Below are 18,892 nucleotides of genomic sequence, written 5' to 3' on the forward strand. Positions count from 1 at the left end.
AATACCTCCTGACTTCAGCCCCAGTGTCTGTAATACCTCCTGACTTCAGCCCCAGTGTCTGTAATACCTCCTGACTTCAGCCCCAGTGTCTAATACCTCCTGACTAACTAACCTCAGCCCCAGTGTCTGTAGTACCTCCTGACTTCAGCCCCAGTGTCTGTAATACCTCCTGACCTCAGCCCCAGTGTCTGTAATACCTCCTGACCTCAGCCCCAGTGTCTGTAATACCTCCTGACTTCAGCCCCAGTGTCTGTAATACCTCCTGACCTCAGCCCCAGTGTCTGTAATACCTCCTGACCTCAGCCCGTGTCTGTAGTACCTCCTGACTTCAGGAGATGAATCACACAGCGTTGGTCATTTGGGCTCTTTCTACCTGTAATCTGTCACATTTCTGCCTTCCTACAGATCTACATTTCCCATAACCTTTCTTCACGGTTACTTGGGGATTGTCACGTTAACGGACTTAAGACTATAAATTGTTTAGGGGCCAGTTCAGATCAGGTTGCCATGTGACCGACAGAGACATCAGCTGGGTTCAGCTCGGTAGTGGTACTGGACACCCTGTCTGTTACTGTTTTTTGAAACAATAAAAAACATTTTATTTTCACTTCACCAAAATTTGGACTATTTTGTTTATGTCCGTTACATAAAATCCAAATAAATAAAAATCAAGTTAAATTACACGTTTTAATGCAACAAAATAGGAAAAATACTAAGGGGGATGAATAATTTTGCAAGGCACTGTACACTGCCTGTTACTGTCTCGCTCTCTCCCCCCTCTCGCTCTCTCCCCTCTCGCTCTCTCCCGTCTCCCCCCTCTCGCTCTCTCCCCTCTCGCTCTCTCCCCTCTCGCTCTCTCCCCGTCTCCCCCCTCTCGCTCTCTCCCCTCTCGCTCTCTCCCCTCTCGCTCTCTCCCGTCTCCCCCCTCTCGCTCTCTCCCCTCTCGCTCTCTCCCCTCTCGCTCTCTCCCCTCTCGCTCTCTCCCGTCTCCCCCCTCTCGCTCTCTCCCCTCTCGCTCTCTCCCCTCTCGCTCTCTCCCGTCTCCCCCCTCAAGCATCGCAATGCTACTTAGGGAAGAGGGGAGGCCAACATGAAATATAAAAATAGGGAACAGTCTTTGCAATAAGGTGACATTCATTTTATTAAAGAATTCTTCAAAATGGAAATCAAATGTAAAAAACCCCCCCCAAAAAACATTTATAATTAACATGTTGTTGATATCTGATAAGTCTTTGCATATATTATATTTATTGATCGGTATGATGAATTACATTGAAATCTTGCAACGAACCTCAGACCGTGTGTATTGACTCAGTGGTTAGACTGCCATCTAGTGGCCTCCAGGGGAAGTGTCTGGAGTCTAGCAATTACCTTCACTGATTCTACTTGATCCTTATTGCAGCTCTGGATCGGTATCACTCTAAGGCCAATAAAGGTCTATAATTACAACAGCTGTAGCGGGTCACAGCTTTACAGTTCAGTTGATTTATAGTGCCGAAGCTCTGTTCAGTTCAGTTCAGCGTCTGGAGTGATGCTGAGCACGAGAGGACCCCGGCGTTTCGACTCTAAAGACGCTGCATGAATACAGGCACAGAGTTGGTTTGGAGACAGGAAGTGAATAGACATGTTTGGTCCAGTCTGTCTGTCTGGTCTGGTCTGGTCTGCAGGCCTCCAGGGTTAGAGCCTGGGGTTAGGGGCGGTCTGTACCGGCAGTCTACCCGCTGGAGGGAGGAGACAGACGGGAGAGGGGGGAGACGGGAGAGAGCGAGAGGGGGGAGATGGGAGAGGGGGGGAGACGGGAGAGAGCGAGGGGAGGGAAGACAGAGCGAGAGAGAGGGGAGACGGGGAGAGAGATAGATGGAGCGAGAGGGGGAGATGGGAGAGGGGGGAGACGGGAGAGAGCGAGAGGGGGGAGACGGGAGAGAGCGAGGGGAGGGAAGACAGAGCGAGAGAGAGGGGAGACGGGGAGAGAGATAGACGGAGCGAGAGAGAGAGAGAGGGGAGATGGGAGAGGGGGGAGACGGGAGAGAGCGAGAGGGGGGAGACGGGAGAGAGCGAGGGGAGGGAAGACAGAGCGAGAGAGAGGGGAGACGGGGAGAGAGATAGACGGAGCGAGAAGGGGGAGACGGGAGAGAGCGAGCGAGAGACGGGAGAGAGAGAGGGGAGACGGGGAGAGAGATAGACAGAGCGAGAGGGGGGGAGACGGGAGAGAGCGAGAGGGGGGAGACGGGAGAGAGCGAGAGGGGGGGAGACGGGAGAGAGCGAGAGGGGGGGAGACGGGAGAGAGCGAGAGGGGGGAGAGAGCGAGAGGAGGGAGACGGGAGAGAGCGAGAGGGGGGAGACGGGAGAGAGCGAGGGGAGGGAAGACAGAGCGAGAGAGAGGGGAGACGGGGAGAGAGATAGACGGAGCGAGAGAGCGAGAGGGGAGAGGGGGGAGAGCGAGAGGGGGGAGATGGGAGAGGGGGGAGACGGGAGAGAGCGAGAGGGGGGAGACGGGAGAGAGCGAGAGGGGAGATGGGAGAGGGGGGAGACGGGAGAGAGCGAGGGGAGGGAAGACAGAGCGAGAGAGAGGGGAGACGGGGAGAGAGATAGACGGAGCGAGAGGGGGGAGACGGGAGAGAGCGAGACGGGAGAGAGCGAGAGGGGGGAGATGGGAGACGGGGGGAGACGGGAGAGAGCGAGAGGGGAGACGGGAGAGAGCGAGATGGGAGAGAGCGAGAGGGGAGATGGGAGGAGAGCGAGAGGGGAGATGGGAGAGGGGGGAGACGGGAGAGAGCGAGGGGAGGGAAGACAGAGCGAGAGAGAGGGAAGACGGGGAGAGAGAGGGAGAGAGACAGAAACAGAACTCACTGAAACCATTAAAATTGTAGTGACTTACAGTAACTTTAGCAGAGAGTATGTACACAGAATATTTTATTCATTACTTATTATAAAGAGAGTTGGACACGGCATTTCCACGTTCTTACCCAGAGTATCCGCTAATCTCCGGATGGCTGGCTTGTTGGCTCTGAATTCACCATGTTCAGCTCTGTAATCAGACAGCATTAATAACAGCACACAGAAACCACTGAAGTGTACTAAATTCAAATGGACTACATTCAAGTGTACTAACGTTCTCGGCCTGGTCACAGCCCCCAGTCTCAGCAGAGCTGACAGGACATTCTTCTGGGTATCAGACGACAGGGCTTCATAAGACTTCAGCTCGCCTAGAAACACACACACACACACAAGATGACAGGGCTTCATAAGACTTCAGCTCGCCTAGAAACACACACACACAAGATGACAGGGCTTCATAAGACTTCAGCTCGCCTAGAAACACACACACACAAGATGACAGGGCTTCATAAGACTTCAGCTCGCCTAGACACACACACACAAACAAGATGACAGGGCTTCATAAGACTTCAGCTCGCCTAGACACACACACACAAACAAGATGACAGGGCTTCATAAGACTTCAGCTTGCCTAGACACACACACACAAACAAGACGACAGGGCTTCATAAGACTTCAGCTTGCCTAGACACACACACACAAACAAGACGACAGGGCTTCATAAGACTTCAGCTCGCCTAGAGACACACAAACAAGATGACAGGGCTTCATAAGACTTCAGCTCGCCTAGAGACACACAAACAAGACGACAGGGCTTCATAAGACTTTAGCTTGCCTAGACACACACACACAAGACGACAGGGCTTCATAAGACTTTAGCTTGCCTAGACACACACACACAAACAAGATGACAGGGCTTCATAAGACTTCAGCTTGCCTAGACACACACACACAAACAAGACGACAGGGCTTCATAAGACTTCAGCTTGCCTAGACACACACACACAAACAAGATGACAGGGCTTCATAAGACTTCAGCTCGCCTAGACACACACACACAAACAAGACGACAGGGCTTGATAAGACTTCAGCTCGCCTAGAGACACACAAACAAACAAGACGACAGGGCTTCATAAGACTTCAGCTCGCCTAGACACACACACAAACAAGACGACAGGGCTTCATAAGACTTCAGCTTGCCTAGACACACACACACAAACAAGACGACAGGGCTTCATAAGACTTCAGCTTGCCTAGACACACACACACAAACAAGACGACAGGGCTTCATAAGACTTCAGCTTGCCTAGACACACACACACAAACAAGACGACAGGGCTTCATAAGACTTCAGCTTGCCTAGACACACACACACAAACAAGACGACAGGGCTTCATAAGACTTCAGCTTGCCTAGACACACACACACAAACAAGACGACAGGGCTTCATAAGACTTCAGCTCGCCTAGACACACACACACAAACAAGACGACAGGGCTTCATAAGACTCGCTCGCCGAGCCCCGTGCGGGCCGCTAGCCGCCAGCCACACACACAAACAAGACGACAGGGCTTCATAAGACTTCAGCTTGCCTAGACACACACACACAAACAAGACGACAGGGCTTCATAAGACTTCAGCTTGCCTAGACACACACACACAAACAAGACGACAGGGCTTCATAAGACTTCAGCTTGCCTAGACACACACACACAAACAAGACGACAGGGCTTCATAAGACTTCAGCTTGCCTAGACACACACACACAAACAAGACGACAGGGCTTCATAAGACTTCAGCTTGCCTAGACACACACACACAAACAAGACGACAGGGCTTCATAAGACTTCAGCTTGCCTAGACACACACACACAAACAAGACGACAGGGCTTCATAAGACTTCAGCTTGCCTAGACACACACACACAAACAAGACGACAGGGCTTCATAAGACTTCAGCTTGCCTAGACACACACACACAAACAAGACGACAGGGCTTCATAAGACTTCAGCTCGCCTAGAGACACACAAACAAGACGACAGGGCTTCATAAGACTTCAGCTCGCCTAGAGACACACAAACAAGACGACAGGGCTTCATAAGACTTCAGCTTGCCTAGACACACACACACAAACAAGACGACAGGGCTTCATAAGACTTCAGCTTGCCTAGACACACACACACAAACAAGACGACAGGGCTTCATAAGACTTCAGCTTGCCTAGACACACACACACAAACAAGACGACAGGGCTTCATAAGACTTCAGCTCGCCTAGAGACACACAAACAAGACGACAGGGCTTCATAAGACTTCAGCTCGCCTAGAGACACACAAACAAGATGACAGGGCTTCATAAGACTTTAGCTCGCCTAGACACACACACAAACAAGATGACAGGGCTTCATAAGACTTCAGCTCGCCTAGACACACACACAAACAAGATGACAGGGCTTCATAAGACTTCAGCTCGCCTAGACACACACACAAACAAGACGACAGGGCTTCATAAGACTTCAGCTTGCCTAGACACACACACACAAACAAGACGACAGGGCTTCATAAGACTTCAGCTCGCCTAGACACACACACAAACAAGATGACAGGGCTTCATAAGACTTCAGCTCTCCTAGAGACACACAAACAAGACGACAGGGCTTGATAAGACGACAGGGCTTGATACTCATATAAAGACGCCGTTTGCCTTCTGAATGGTACAGCTTTAACTTATCTAGGGTAGGGGGCAGTATTTTGACGTCCGGATGAAAGGCGTGCCCGTAGTAAACTGCCTGCTACTCAGGCCCAGAAGGTAGGATATGCATATTATTAGTAGATTTGGATAGAAAACACTCAGAAGTTTCTAAAACTGTTTGAATGATGTCTGTGAGTATAACAGAACTCATATGGCAGGCAAAAACCTGAGAAAAATCCAACCAGGAAGTGTGGAAATCTGAGGCTCGTAGTTTTTCAAGTGATTGCCTTTACAGTATACAGTGTCTGTGGGGTCATTTTGCACTTCCTACGGCTTCCACTAGATGTCAACAGTCTTTAGAACGTTGTTTCATGCTTCTACTGTGAATGGGGAGAGAATAAGAGATCCTGGAAGTAGATGAGTGAGAAAATGACATGAGTTCAGTGGCGCGCGCTCACGTGAGAGTTAGCTGTGTTCCTTTTCTGAAGACAAAGGAATCGTCCGGTTGGAATATTATGGAAGATTTATGATAAAAACATCCTAAAGATTGATGCTATACAACGTTTGACATGTTTCTACGAACGTAAATATAACTTTTTTTTTTTTTTAACTTTTCGTTGTGACATTTTGCGCGCGCTTCCTGCATTTGGAGTAGTGGACTAAACGCGCGACCAAAAAGGAGGTATTTGGACATAAATGATGGACTTTATCGAACAAAACAAACATTTATCGTGGAACTGGGGTTCCTGGGAGTGCCATTCTGATGAAGATCATCAAAGTGAATATTTATAATGTAATTTTTGTCATTTCTGTTGACTCTAAAATGGCGGGTGTCTGTATGGCTTGTTTTGGTGTCTGAGCGCAGTACTCAGATTATTGCACAATTTGCTTTCCACGTAAAGCTTTTTTGAAATCTGTCACAGCGGTTGCATTAAGGAGAAGTTTATCTATAATTCTTTGAATAACTGTTGAATATTTTTATCAACGTTTATGATGAGTATTTCTGTAAATTGATGTGCTAATTCACCGGCAGTTTTGGAGGCAAAACATTTCTGAACATTACACGCCAATGTAAAATGGGTTTTTTGGATATAAATATGAACTTTATCGAGAAAAACATACATGTATTGTGTAACATGAAATCCTATGAGTGCCATCTGATGAAGATCATCAAAGGTTAGTGATTCATTTTAGCTGCATTTCTGGTTTTTGTGACGCCTCTTCTTGCTTGGAAAATGGCTGTGTGGTTTTTCTTGTCTTCGGCGCTGTCCTAACATAATCTAAATGTTATGCTTTCGCCGTAAAGCCTTTTTGAAAATCGGACAATGTGGTTGGATTAATGAGAAGTGTATCTTTAAAATGGGATATAATAGTTGTATGTTTGAGAAATTTGAATTATGAGATTTTTGTTGTTTTGAATTTGCCGCTAGCGTCCCACATACCCCAGAGAGGTTGAGGAACTTCCCTGCTGATGCTTCACTACAGCTTGGGTTCGAGCCCAGGCTGTCCCCGTGGTCGGCTGTGCACGGAAGTCCCAATAGACGGCGCACATTGGACCAGCACCTTCATTACAGCCTGCGTTCGACACACATTGAGGTTTTTTTCTCGAAACCTGCAGTACACCTGGTGGACTGGCTGAATGGGAGAGGGACAAAGCGCCACCTGGTGGACTGGCTGAATGGGAGAGGGACAGAGCGCCACCTTGTGGACTGGCTGAATGGGAGAGGGACAAAGCGCCACCTGGTGGACTGGCTGAATGGGAGAGGGACAAAGCGCCACCTGGTGGACTGGCTGAATGGGAGCGGGACAGAGCGCAACTGGCTGAATGGGAGAGGGACAGAGCGCCACCTTGTGGACTGGCCGGAATGGGAGAGGGACAGAGCGCCACCTTGTGGACTGGCTGAATGGGAGAGGGACAAAGCGCCACCTTGTGGACTGGCTGAATGGGAGAGGGACAGAGCGCCACCTTGTGGACTGGCTGAATGGGAGAGGGACAGAGCGCCACCTGGTGGACTGGCTGAATGGGAGAGGGACAGAGAGCCACCTTGTGGACTGGCTGAATGGGAGAGAGACAGAGAGCCACCTGGTGGACTGGCTGAATGGGAGAGGGACAGAGCGCCACCTTGTGGACTGGCTGAATGGGAGAGGGACAGAGCGCCACCTTGTGGACTGGCTGAATGGGAGAGGGACAGAGCGCCACCTTGTGGACTGGCTGAATGGGAGCGGGACAGAGCGCCACCTTGTGGACTGGCTGAATGGGAGAGGGACAGAGCGCCACCTTGTGGACTGGCTGAATGGGAGAGGGACAGAGCGCCACCTGGTGGACTGGCTGAATGGGAGAGGGACAGAGCGCCACCTTGTGGACTGGCTGAATGGGAGAGGGACAGAGCGCCACCTGGTGGACTGGCTGAATGGGAGAGGGACAGAGCGCAACTGGCTGAATGGGAGAGGGACAGAGCGCAACTGGCTGAATGGGAGAGGGACAGAGCGCAACTGGCTGAATGGGAGAGGGACAGAGCGCCACCTTGTGGACTGGCCGGAATGGGAGAGGGACAGAGCGCCACCTTGTGGACTGGCTGAATGGGAGAGGGACAAAGCGCCACCTTGTGGACTGGCTGAATGGGAGAGGGACAGAGCGCCACCTTGTGGACTGGCTGAATGGGAGAGGGACAGAGCGCCACCTTGTGGACTGGCTGAATGGGAGAGGGACAGAGCGCCACCTTGTGGACTGGCTGAATGGGAGAGGGACAGAGCGCCACCTTGTGGACTGGCTGAATGGGAGAGGAACAAAGCGCCACCTGGTGGACTGGCTGAATGGGAGAGGGACAGAGCGCCACCTTGTGGACTGGCTGAATGGGAGCGGGACAGAGCGCAACTGGCTGAATGGGAGAGGGACAGAGCGCCACCTTGTGGACTGGCCGGAATGGGAGAGGGACAGAGCGCCACCTTGTGGACTGGCTGAATGGGAGAGGGACAGAGCGCCACCTTGTGGACTGGCTGAATGGGAGAGGGACAGAGCGCCACCTTGTGGACTGGCTGAATGGGAGAGGGAAGGAGCGCCACCTTGTGGACTGGCTGAATGGGAGAGGGACAGAGCGCCACCTTGTGGACTGGCTGAATGGGAGAGAGACAGAGCGCCACCTTGTGGACTGGCTGAATGGGAGAGGGACAGAGCGCCACCTTGTGGACTGGCTGAATGGGAGAGGGACAGAGCGCCACCTGGTGGACTGGCTGAATGGGAGAGGGACAGAGCGCCACCTGGTGGACTGGCTGAATGGAAGCGGGACAGAGCGCCACCTGGTGGACTGGCTGAATGGAAGCGGGACAGAGCGCCACTGGCTGAATGGGAGAGGGACAGAGCGCCACTGGCTGAATGGGAGAGGGACAGAGCGCCACTGGCTGAATGGGAGCGGGACAGAGCGCCACTGGCTGAATGGGAGAGGGACAGAGCGCCACCTGGTGGACTGGCTGAATGGGAGAGGGACAGAGCGCCACCTTGTGGACTGGCTGAATGGGAGAGGGACAGAGCGCCACTGGCTGAATGGGAGAGGGACAGAGCGCCACCTGGTGGACTGGCTGAATGGGAGAGGGACAGAGCGCCACCTTGTGGACTGGCTGAATGGGAGAGGGACAGAGCGCCACTGGCTGAATGGGAGAGGGACAGAGCGCCACTGGCTGAATGGGAGAGGGACAGAGCGCCACTGGCTGAATGGGAGAGGGACAGAGCGCCACCTTGTGGACTGGCTGAATGGAAGCGGGACAGAGCGCCACTGGCTGAATGGGAGAGGGACAGAGCGCCACCTTGTGGACTGGCTGAATGGGAGAGGGACAGAGCGCCACCTTGTGGACTGGCTGAATGGGAGAGGGACAGAGCGCCACTGGCTGAATGGGAGCGGGACAGAGCGCCACTGGCTGAATGGGAGAGGGACAGAGCGCCACCTGGTGGACTGGCTGAATGGGAGAGGGACAGAGCGCCACCTGGTGGACTGGCTGAATGGGAGAGGGACAGAGCGCCACTGGCTGAATGGGAGAGGGACAGAGCGCCACCTTGTGGACTGGCTGAATGGGAGAGGAACAGAGCGCCACCTTGTGGACTGGCTGAATGGGAGAGGGACAGAGCGCCACCTGGTGGACTGGCTGAATGGGAGAGGGACAGAGCGCCACCTGGTGGACTGGCTGAATGGGAGAGGGACAGAGCGCCACCTGGTGGACTGGCTGAATGGGAGAGGGACAGAGCGCCACCTGGTGGACTGGCTGAATGGGAGAGGGACAGAGCGCCACCTTGTGGACTGGCTGAATGGGAGAGGGACAGAGCGCCACCTTGTGGACTGGCTGAATGGGAGAGGGACAGAGCGCCACCTTGTGGACTGGCTGAATGGGAGAGGGACAGAGCGCCACCTTGTGGACTGGCTGAATGGGAGAGGGACAGAGCGCCACCTTGTGGACTGGCTGAATGGGAGAGGGACAGAGCGCCACCTTGTGGACTGGCTGAATGGGAGAGGGACAGAGCGCCACCTTGTGGACTGGCTGAATGGGAGAGGGACAGAGCGCCACCTGGTGGACTGGCTGAATGGGAGAGGGACAGAGCGCCACCTGGTGGACTGGCTGAATGGGAGAGGGACAGAGCGCCACCTGGTGGACTGGCTGAATGGGAGAGGGACAGAGAGCCACCTGGTGGACTGGCTGAATGGGAGAGGGACAGAGAGCCACCTGGTGGACTGGCTGAATGGGAGAGGGACAGAGCGCCACCTGGTGGACTGGCTGAATGGGAGAGGGACAGAGCGCCACCTGGTGGACTGGCTGAATGGGAGAGGGACAGAGCGCCACCTGGTGGACTGGCTGAATGGGAGAGGGACAGAGCGCCACCTGGTGGACTGGCTGAATGGGAGAGGGACAGAGCGCCACCTGGTGGACTGGCTGAATGGGAGAGGGACAGAGCGCCACCTGGTGGACTGGCTGAATGGGAGAGGGACAGAGCGCCACCTGGTGGACTGGCTGAATGGGAGAGAGACAGAGCGCCACCTTGTGGACTGGCTGAATGGGAGAGGGACAGAGCGCCACCTGGTGGACTGGCTGAATGGGAGAGGGACAGAGCGCCACCTGGTGGACTGGCTGAATGGGAGAGGGACAGAGCGCCACCTTGTGGACTGGCTGAATGGGAGAGGGACAGAGCGCCACCTGGTGGACTGGCTGAATGGGAGAGGGACAGAGCGCCACCTGGTGGACTGGCTGAATGGGAGAGGGACAGAGCGTTTTGTTTTTATATATTTGTTACTTTATTTGTTATAAATGAAAAGTGCAGAAATAGATCTGCCATTGACTGGTTACTAAAATTCTAATAGTTTGTCTGATTTCAGTTTATGAGACAAAACAAAAACACAGAGAATGTAGAGAATCATTGTAGAAGCTAAACTGTGGTGAAATATATTTTTCCATAACCAAAAATATAGTACTTTCAGATGTTTGAAGCTGGTGTACAAAATCGAAAAGTAAACGACGCAAAAAAAAAAAAAAAAACGGGAAGCATAGAAATGACGCACATAGAACAGATCTACTGCTTCTTAGACTGACTTTCAATGAGAATTACCTATCTATAATTCACATGCCCCAAAAAGTGACATATTGCAGCTGTAAAGATGCCTTGTCAACGTTTGATGTAATTGATATAATTTCAGGTAGTTTTGAAAAATAGCGTTCATGAGCCGAAAGTAGTTCCTGAAAAAGGTACTAAACAACATACACTACCTGACCAGAAGTATGTGGACACCTGCTAGTCGAACATCTCATTCCAAAATCATGGGCATTAATATGGAGTTGGTCCCCCCTCCTTTGCTGCTAATAACAGCCTCCACTCTTCTGGGAAGGCTTTCCACTAGATGTTGGAACATTGCTGCTATAACAGCCTCCACTCTTCTGGGAAGACTTTCCACTAGATGTTGGGACATTGCTGCTATAACAGCCTCCACTCTTCTGGGAAGGCTTTCCACTAGATGTTGGAACATTGCTGCTATAACAGCCTCCACTCTTCTGGGAAGACTTTCCACTAGATGTTGGGACATTGCTGCTATAACAGCCTCCACTCTTCTGGGAAGGCTTTCCACTAGATGTTGGATCATTGCTGCTATAACAGCCTCCACTCTTCTGGGAAGGCTTTCCACTAGATGTAGGAACATTGCTGCTATAACAGCCTCCTCTCTTCTGGGAAGGCTTTCCACTAGATGTTGGAACATCGTTGCAGGGACTTGCTTCCATTCAGCCACGAGAGCATTAGTGAGGTCGGGACACTGATGTTGGGCGATTTAGTCCTGGCTCGCAGTCGGCGTTCCAATTTATCACAAAGGTGTTCGACGGGGTTGAGGTCAGGGCTCTGTGCGGGCCAGTCAAGTTCTTCCACATCGATCTCAACAAACCATTTCAGTATGGACCTCGCTTTGTGCACAGGGGGGAATTTTCATGCTGAAACAGGAAAGGGCCTTCGCCAAACTGTCGCCACAAAGTTGGTGTATGTTCAGATGTGTACAAGGTCATTGCTTTCTCTCGCTCTCTGCTGTGTTGGATATCGCTGGGCAGGCATCTTACTTGCTGTCACTCGAATTGACTGAAACTCGAATTACCAGAAGGTAGGTGCACATGGGAAAATGGCACTGCACAGTTTACAGAACAAGTAGAGAGGACCCTTAGAGGTGCTGGACCAAGGTTCAAGGACAGGACGTGTCTCAGGGGGGAGAGAGGAGAGGACAGGCCGAGCGTCAGGGGAGAGAGAGAGGAGAGGACAGGCCGTGTTTCAGGGGAGAGAGAGGACAGGACAGGCCGAGCGTCAGGGGGGAGAGAGAGAGGACAGGACAGGCCGAGCGTCAGGGGGGAGAGAGAGAGGACAGGACAGGCCGAGCGTCAGGGGGGAGAGAGAGGACAGGACAGGCCGTGTTTTAGGGGAGAGAGAGGACAGGACAGACCGTGTTTCAGGGGGGAGAGAGGACAGGACAGGCCGAGCGTCAGGGGAGAGAGAGGAGAGGACAGGACAGGCCGTGTTTCAGGGGGGAGAGAGGAGAGGACAGGACAGGCCGTGTTTCAGGGGGGAGAGAGGAGAGGACAGGACAGGCCGTGTTTCAGGGGGGAGAGAGGAGAGGACAGGACAGGCCGTGTCTCAGGGGAGAGAGAGGACAGGAGTGAGTCAGTTACCTGATAAGAGGAGCTTGGTGGCCAGGCTGCGGACGGCAGGAACCATCTGTCTCTCTGTGAACACCTCAACCTCCTCCACACACAGGTGACTGAACACCACCTGAACACACACACACACACACACACACTTTAGTGGAGGGTATTTGAAACGGACTTGGGATAGGGGTTAAGATTAGACCTGAGATCAGTGTCTGGGGAACAGGGCCCGTCTGTAGGGGACGGGGCCCGTCTCTAGGGGACGGGGCCCGTCTCTAGGGAACGGGGCCCGTCTGTAGGGGGCCAGCGGGGCCCGTCTGTAGGGGACGGGGCCCGTCTGTAGGGAATAGGGTGCTATTTGAAACGCACATGAAGTCCTCCGCATACCTGGTAGGCGTCTATGAAGGGCTGCAGCAGGGCTCGCAGGAACGAGGTAGTACTCTGACCCTCCTCTGGTGATGTCACTTCCTGTTGACTGGTCTGGACTGCTCCACATTTCCTGAGTAACGAACATGCCTCCTCAAAGTCCTTCCGGACACAGAGGCATAGATCAGTCACAATTTACCCAGAATGCATCACAATTCTCGGTTACAGGTGAAGACCGACCTGTGACGATCTGCCAGTGATGAAGATGAAGTCGTTGGAGAAGAGGTCCAGGAGGAACCTGAAGGAGCTATAGATGTCCTCTGGAGACACAAAGAGATATGGTGAGACAGACCAGACAGACAGACAGACAGACAGACAGACAGACAGACAGACAGACAGACAGACAGACAGACAGACAGACAGACAGACAGACAGACAGACAGACAGACAGACAGACAGACAGACAGACAGACAGACAGGAACCAGCTACAGACAGACAGACAGACAGACAGACAGACAGACAGACAGACAGACAGACAGACAGACAGACAGACAGACAGACAGACAGACAGGAACCAGCTACAGACGGACAGACAGACAGACAGACAGACAGACAGACAGACAGACAGACAGGAGACAGACAGACAGACAGACAGACAGACAGACAGGAACCAGCTACAGATGGACAGACAAGGAGACAGACAGGAACCAGCTACAGATGGAGAGACAAGGAGACAGACAGACAGACAGACAGACAGACAGACAGACAGACAGACAGACAGACAGACAGACAGACAGACAGACAGACAGACAGACAGACAGACAGACAGGAACCAGCTACAGATGGAGAGACAAGGAGACAGACAGACAGACAGACAGGAACCAGCTACAGATGGAGAGACAAGGAGACAGACAGGAACCAGCTACAGATGGAGAGACAAGGACACAGACAGACAGACGATCAGTGTGTAACTCACCTCTCCTGGAGCCTTGTGTTGTGTGTACGGCCAGAGCCAACATGGCTGGACGGATGAAAACATGCAGCGCCTGGTTCCTATAGGCCGCAACCATAAGTACCGCCCGCGCCCGCCTGACCACACCCTCCTCTGTTGTGAAAGGCCCAGCCCCCACAGGCCCCTCCTCTTCCTCCAGCAGTGTGACACGGCCCCGGCGACAGCGAATCACAGAGCGGTGCAGGGCCATGCTGGACGCCATCACCTGGATTTCAGGTAGTTGGTCTATAGGGAGGACAGAGAAAGACATCACTGCACTGAGGACAATTCCAGGTCTGTGTCTGTGTGTGTGTCTGTCTTTTAGGTATGATTACAGCTCTGAGATATCAGATATTTTGAGGGTTTCTGTACAGCTCTGAGATATCAGATATTTTGAGGGTTTCTGTACAGCTCTGAGATATCAGATATTTTGAGGGTTTCTGTACAGCTCTGAGATATCAGATATTTTGAGTGTTTCTGTACAGCTCTGAGATATTTTGAGGGTTTCTGTACAGCTCTGAGATATCAGATATTTTGAGGGTTTCTGTACAGCTCTGAGATATTTTGAGGGTTTCTGTACAGCTCTGAGATATCAGATATTTTGAGGGTTTCTGTACAGCTCTGAGATATCAGATATTTTGAGGGTTTCTGTACAGCTCTGAGATATCAGATATTTTGAGGGTTTCTGTACAGCACTTTGAGATATCAGATATTTTGAGGGTTTCTGTACAGCTCTGAGATATCAGATATTTTGAGGGTTTCTGTACAGCACTTTGAGATATCAGATATTTTGAGGGTTTCTGTACAGCTCTGAGATATCAGATATTTTGAGTGTTTCTGTACAGCTCTGAGATATCAGATATTTTGAGGGTTTCTGTACAGCTCTGAGATATCAGATATTTTGAGGGTTTCTGTACAGCTCTGAGATATCAGATATTTTGAGGGTTTCTGTACAGCTCTGAGATATCAGATATTTTGAGGGTTTCTGTACAGCTCTGAGATATCAGATATTTTGAGGGTTTCTGTACAGCTCTGAGATATCAGATATTTTGAGGGTTTCTGTACAGCTCTGAGATATCAGATATTTTGAGGGTTTCTGTACAGCTCTGAGATATCAGATATTTTGAGGGTTTCTGTACAGCTCTGAGATATCAGATATTTTGAGGGTTTCTGTACAGCTCTGAGATATCAGATATTTTGAGGGTTTCTGTACAGCTCTGAGATATCAGATATTTTGAGGGTTTCTGTACAGCTCTGAGATATCAGATATTTTTGAGGGTTTCTGTACAGCTCTGAGATATCAGATATTTTGAGGGTTTCTGTACAGCTCTGAGATATCAGATATTTTGAGGGTTTCTGTACAGCTCTGAGATATCAGATATTTTGAGGGTTTCTGTACAGCTCTGAGATATCAGATATTTTGAGGGTTTCTGTACAGCTCTGAGATATCAGATATTTTGAGGGTTTCTGTACAGCTCTGAGATATCAGATATTTTGAGGGTTTCTGTACAGCTCTGAGATATCAGATATTTTGAGGGTTTCTGTACAGCTCTGAGATATCATATATTTTGAGGGTTTCTGTACAGCTCTGAGATATCATATATTTTGAGTGTTTCTGTACAGCTCTGAGATATCATATATTTTTGAGTGTTTCTGTACAGCTCTGAGATATCATATATTTTGAGGGTTTCTGTACAGCTCTGAGATATCAGATATTTTGAGTGTTTCTGTACAGCTCTGAGATATCAGATATTTTGAGGGTTTCTGTACAGCTCTGAGATATCAGATATTTTGAGGGTTTCTGTACAGCTCTGAGATATCAGATATTTTGAGTGTTTCTGTACAGCTCTGAGATATCAGATATTTTGAGGGTTTCTGTACAGCTCTGAGATATCAGATATTTTGAGGGTTTCTGTACAGCTCTGAGATATCAGATATTTTGAGGGTTTCTGTACAGCTCTGAGATATCAGATATTTTGAGGGTTTCTGTACAGCTCTGAGATATCAGATATTTTGAGGGTTTCTGTACAGCTCTGATATCAGATATTTTGAGGGTTTCTGTACAGCTCTGAGATATCAGATATTTTGAGGGTTTCTGTACAGCTCTGAGATATCAGATATTTTGAGGGTTTCTGTACAGCACTTTGAGATATCAGATATTTTGAGGGTTTCTGTACAGCTCTGAGATATCAGATATTTTGAGGGTTTCTGTACAGCTCTGAGATATCAGATATTTTGAGGGTTTCTGTACAGCTCTGAGATATCAGATATTTTGAGGGTTTCTGTACAGCTCTGAGATATCAGATATTTTGAGGGTTTCTGTACAGCTCTGAGATATCAGATATTTTGAGGGTTTCTGTACAGCTCTGAGATATCAGATATTTTGAGGGTTTCTGTACAGCTCTGAGATATCAGATATTTTGAGGGTTTCTGTACAGCTCTGAGATATCAGATATTTTGAGGGTTTCTGTACAGCTCTGAGATATCAGATATTTTGAGGGTTTCTGTACAGCTCTGAGATATCAGATATTTTGAGGGTTTCTGTACAGCACTTTTGAGATATCAGCTGATGTAAGAAGGGCTATATAAATAAATTTGATTTGATTACAACATACGATTTATAAAAAGGCAGATTTGTCGTCTGTCCGTCTCATTTCTAAAGTGTACCATACTGTGTACCATCTAGACTGGATCACAGTAAAATACTGATCTCAGGTCAGTATAGCCTGTTAGATCATAACGAATAAGATGGGTCGAAACCAGGTGGGGACCTGATCCTAGATCAGGATTCGTGTGTATTAACTGAGACAGAGCTCTATTGTGGAGTCCTGAATCTGTGGAGTCCTGAATCTGTGGAGTCCTGAATCTGTGGAGTCCTAAATCTGTGGAGTCCTAAATCTGTGGAGTCCTAAATCTGTGGAGTCCTAAATCTGTGGAGTCCTAAATCTGTGGAGTCCTGAATCTGTCTGTCTGTCTGTCTGTCTGTCTGTCTGTCTGTCTGTCTGTCTCTCTAACTGGTGAACGGGACTGTCCTTGATATATCCGGACCATAGACAGCAGCAGCACTTCCTGTCCTTAGGTTTAGTACTGTTTCAGAAACATCTAGGATCAACATATCTGCCTGTGGAAGAATCAACCAACCAATGGGCCGTACACCTACCAGGCCAGTCAAGGCGGGCCCCGAAGCTGATCGCCAGCCCCTTGAGCCACAGTGTCTTCTGGGTAAGCAGCTCCCAGGAGAGACCTTTCTCTTGTTCCTCTCCTGCTGGTAATACCGTGAAGCATCATCAACAACAACAACAACAACAACAACAACAACAACAACAACAATCAGCTTTTGTTAAATGAGAGTAATGACTGACTGGGATACATTTGAGTCAATTTAGCAGACGCTCTTATCCAGAGCGACTTACAGTAGTTCGTTCTCTCTCTCTGTCTGTCTGTCTGTCTGTCTGTCTGTCTGTCTGTCTGTCTGTCTGTCTGTCTGTCTGTCTGTCTGTCTGTCTGTCTGTCTGTCTGTCTGTCTGTCTGTCTGTCTGTCTGTCTGTCTGTCTGTCTGTCTGTCTGTCTCTGTCCCCTGGTGGGAATCGAACCCACAACCCTGGCGTTGTAAACACCGTGCTCTACCAACCCGAGCTACAGTGGGACGATACATATCGTCCTGCTCCTCATACTCAGCCGTCTACCTGGGTCTGTGTTCTGATGACCCTGGAGCACCAGGCAGGCCATGAGAGACCAGGGACTGAGGATTGAGTTCTGTTCCTGGACACGAATCACTTGCTGGGCTAGCCAGCTCACACACTCCTGGGTCTCTACGCTGGGCCTATGGGGAAGGTCTCTGAGGGAGAGACGTGGGGGGGGGGGGGGGGGGGGGGGGGACGAGAAAAATTCAGAAAAGATAAAAGTTGAAGTCAGAAGTTTACGTCCACTTAGGTTGGAGTCATTTAAAAACTTGTTTTTCCAACCACTCCACAAATTTCTTGTTAACAAACTACAGTTTTGGCAGGTCGGTTAGGACATCTACTTTGTACAAGACAAGTAATTTTTCCAACAATTGTTTACAGACAGATTATTTCACTGTATCACAATTCCAGTGGGACAGAAGTTTACATACACTAAGTTGACTGTGCCTTTAAACAGCTTGGAAAATTCCAGAATATGATGTCATGGCTTTAGAAGCTTCTGATAGGCTAATTGACCTCATTTGAGTCAATTGGAGGTGTACCTATGGATGTATGCCAAGGCCCACCTTCAAACTCAGTGCCTCTTTGCTTGACATCTTGGGAAAATCAAAAGAAATCAACCAAGACCTCAGAAAACAAATTGTAGACCTCCACAAGTCTGGTTCATCTTTGGGAGCAATTTCCAAACGTCTGAAGGTACCACGTTCATCTGTACAAACGCAGCCGTCATACCGCTCAGGAAGGAGATGCCTTCTGTCTCCTAGAGATTAACATACTTTGGTGCGAAAAGTGCAAATCTATCCCAAAGGACCTTGTGAAGATGCTGGAGGAAACAGGTACAAAAGTATCTATATCCACAGTAAAACAAGTCCTATATCGACATAACCTGAAAGGCCGCTCAGCAAGGAAGAAGCCACTGCTCCAAAACCGCCATAAAAAAGCCAGACTACGGTTTGCAACTGCACATGTGGACAAAGATCGTACTTTTTGGCGAAATGTCCTCTGGTCTGATGAAACAAAAATAGAACTGCTTGGCCATAATGAACATCGTTATGTTTGGAGGAAAAAGGGGGAGGCTTGGAAGCTGAAGAACACCATCCCAACCGTGAAGCACGGGGGTGGCAGCATCATGTTGTGGGGGTGCTTTGCTGCAGGAGGGACTGGTGC

The 18,892-nt window shown here is 50.1% G+C and overlaps 1 protein-coding gene across 3 annotated transcripts in view; it reads right to left on the bottom strand.

The window, feature by feature from the left end:
• Positions 1-1,123: 1,123 nt before the first annotated feature.
• The window catches only part of gnpat2 (glyceronephosphate O-acyltransferase 2), a 67,431-nt gene continuing 49,662 nt past the window's right edge, over positions 1,124-18,892 (bottom strand). The window contains exons 9-17 of one of the 3 annotated variants that reach the window (XM_045721224.2): positions 17,729-17,880; positions 17,203-17,307; positions 14,028-14,288; positions 13,291-13,370; positions 13,072-13,212; positions 12,709-12,808; positions 3,113-3,206; positions 2,967-3,028; positions 1,124-1,721 (exon numbers count right to left, since the gene is read on the bottom strand). In XM_045721224.2, coding sequence (XP_045577180.2) covers positions 1,678-1,721; positions 2,967-3,028; positions 3,113-3,206; positions 12,709-12,808; positions 13,072-13,212; positions 13,291-13,370; positions 14,028-14,288; positions 17,203-17,307; positions 17,729-17,880 — 1,039 coding nt within the window. In that variant the 3' untranslated portion in view covers positions 1,124-1,677. Of the gene's footprint in view, positions 1,722-2,966; positions 3,029-3,112; positions 3,207-4,390; positions 5,363-12,708; positions 12,809-13,071; positions 13,213-13,290; positions 13,371-14,027; positions 14,289-17,202; positions 17,308-17,728; positions 17,881-18,892 lie in introns of those variants that run through there. The other 2 variants (XM_082977111.1, XM_082977110.1) reach the window with 2 other exon arrangements.

This window comes from Salmo salar, chromosome 06 (genome assembly GCF_965601325.2).
Source record: "Salmo salar chromosome 06, fSalSal1, whole genome shotgun sequence".
NCBI lineage: Eukaryota > Metazoa > Chordata > Actinopteri > Salmoniformes > Salmonidae > Salmo > Salmo salar.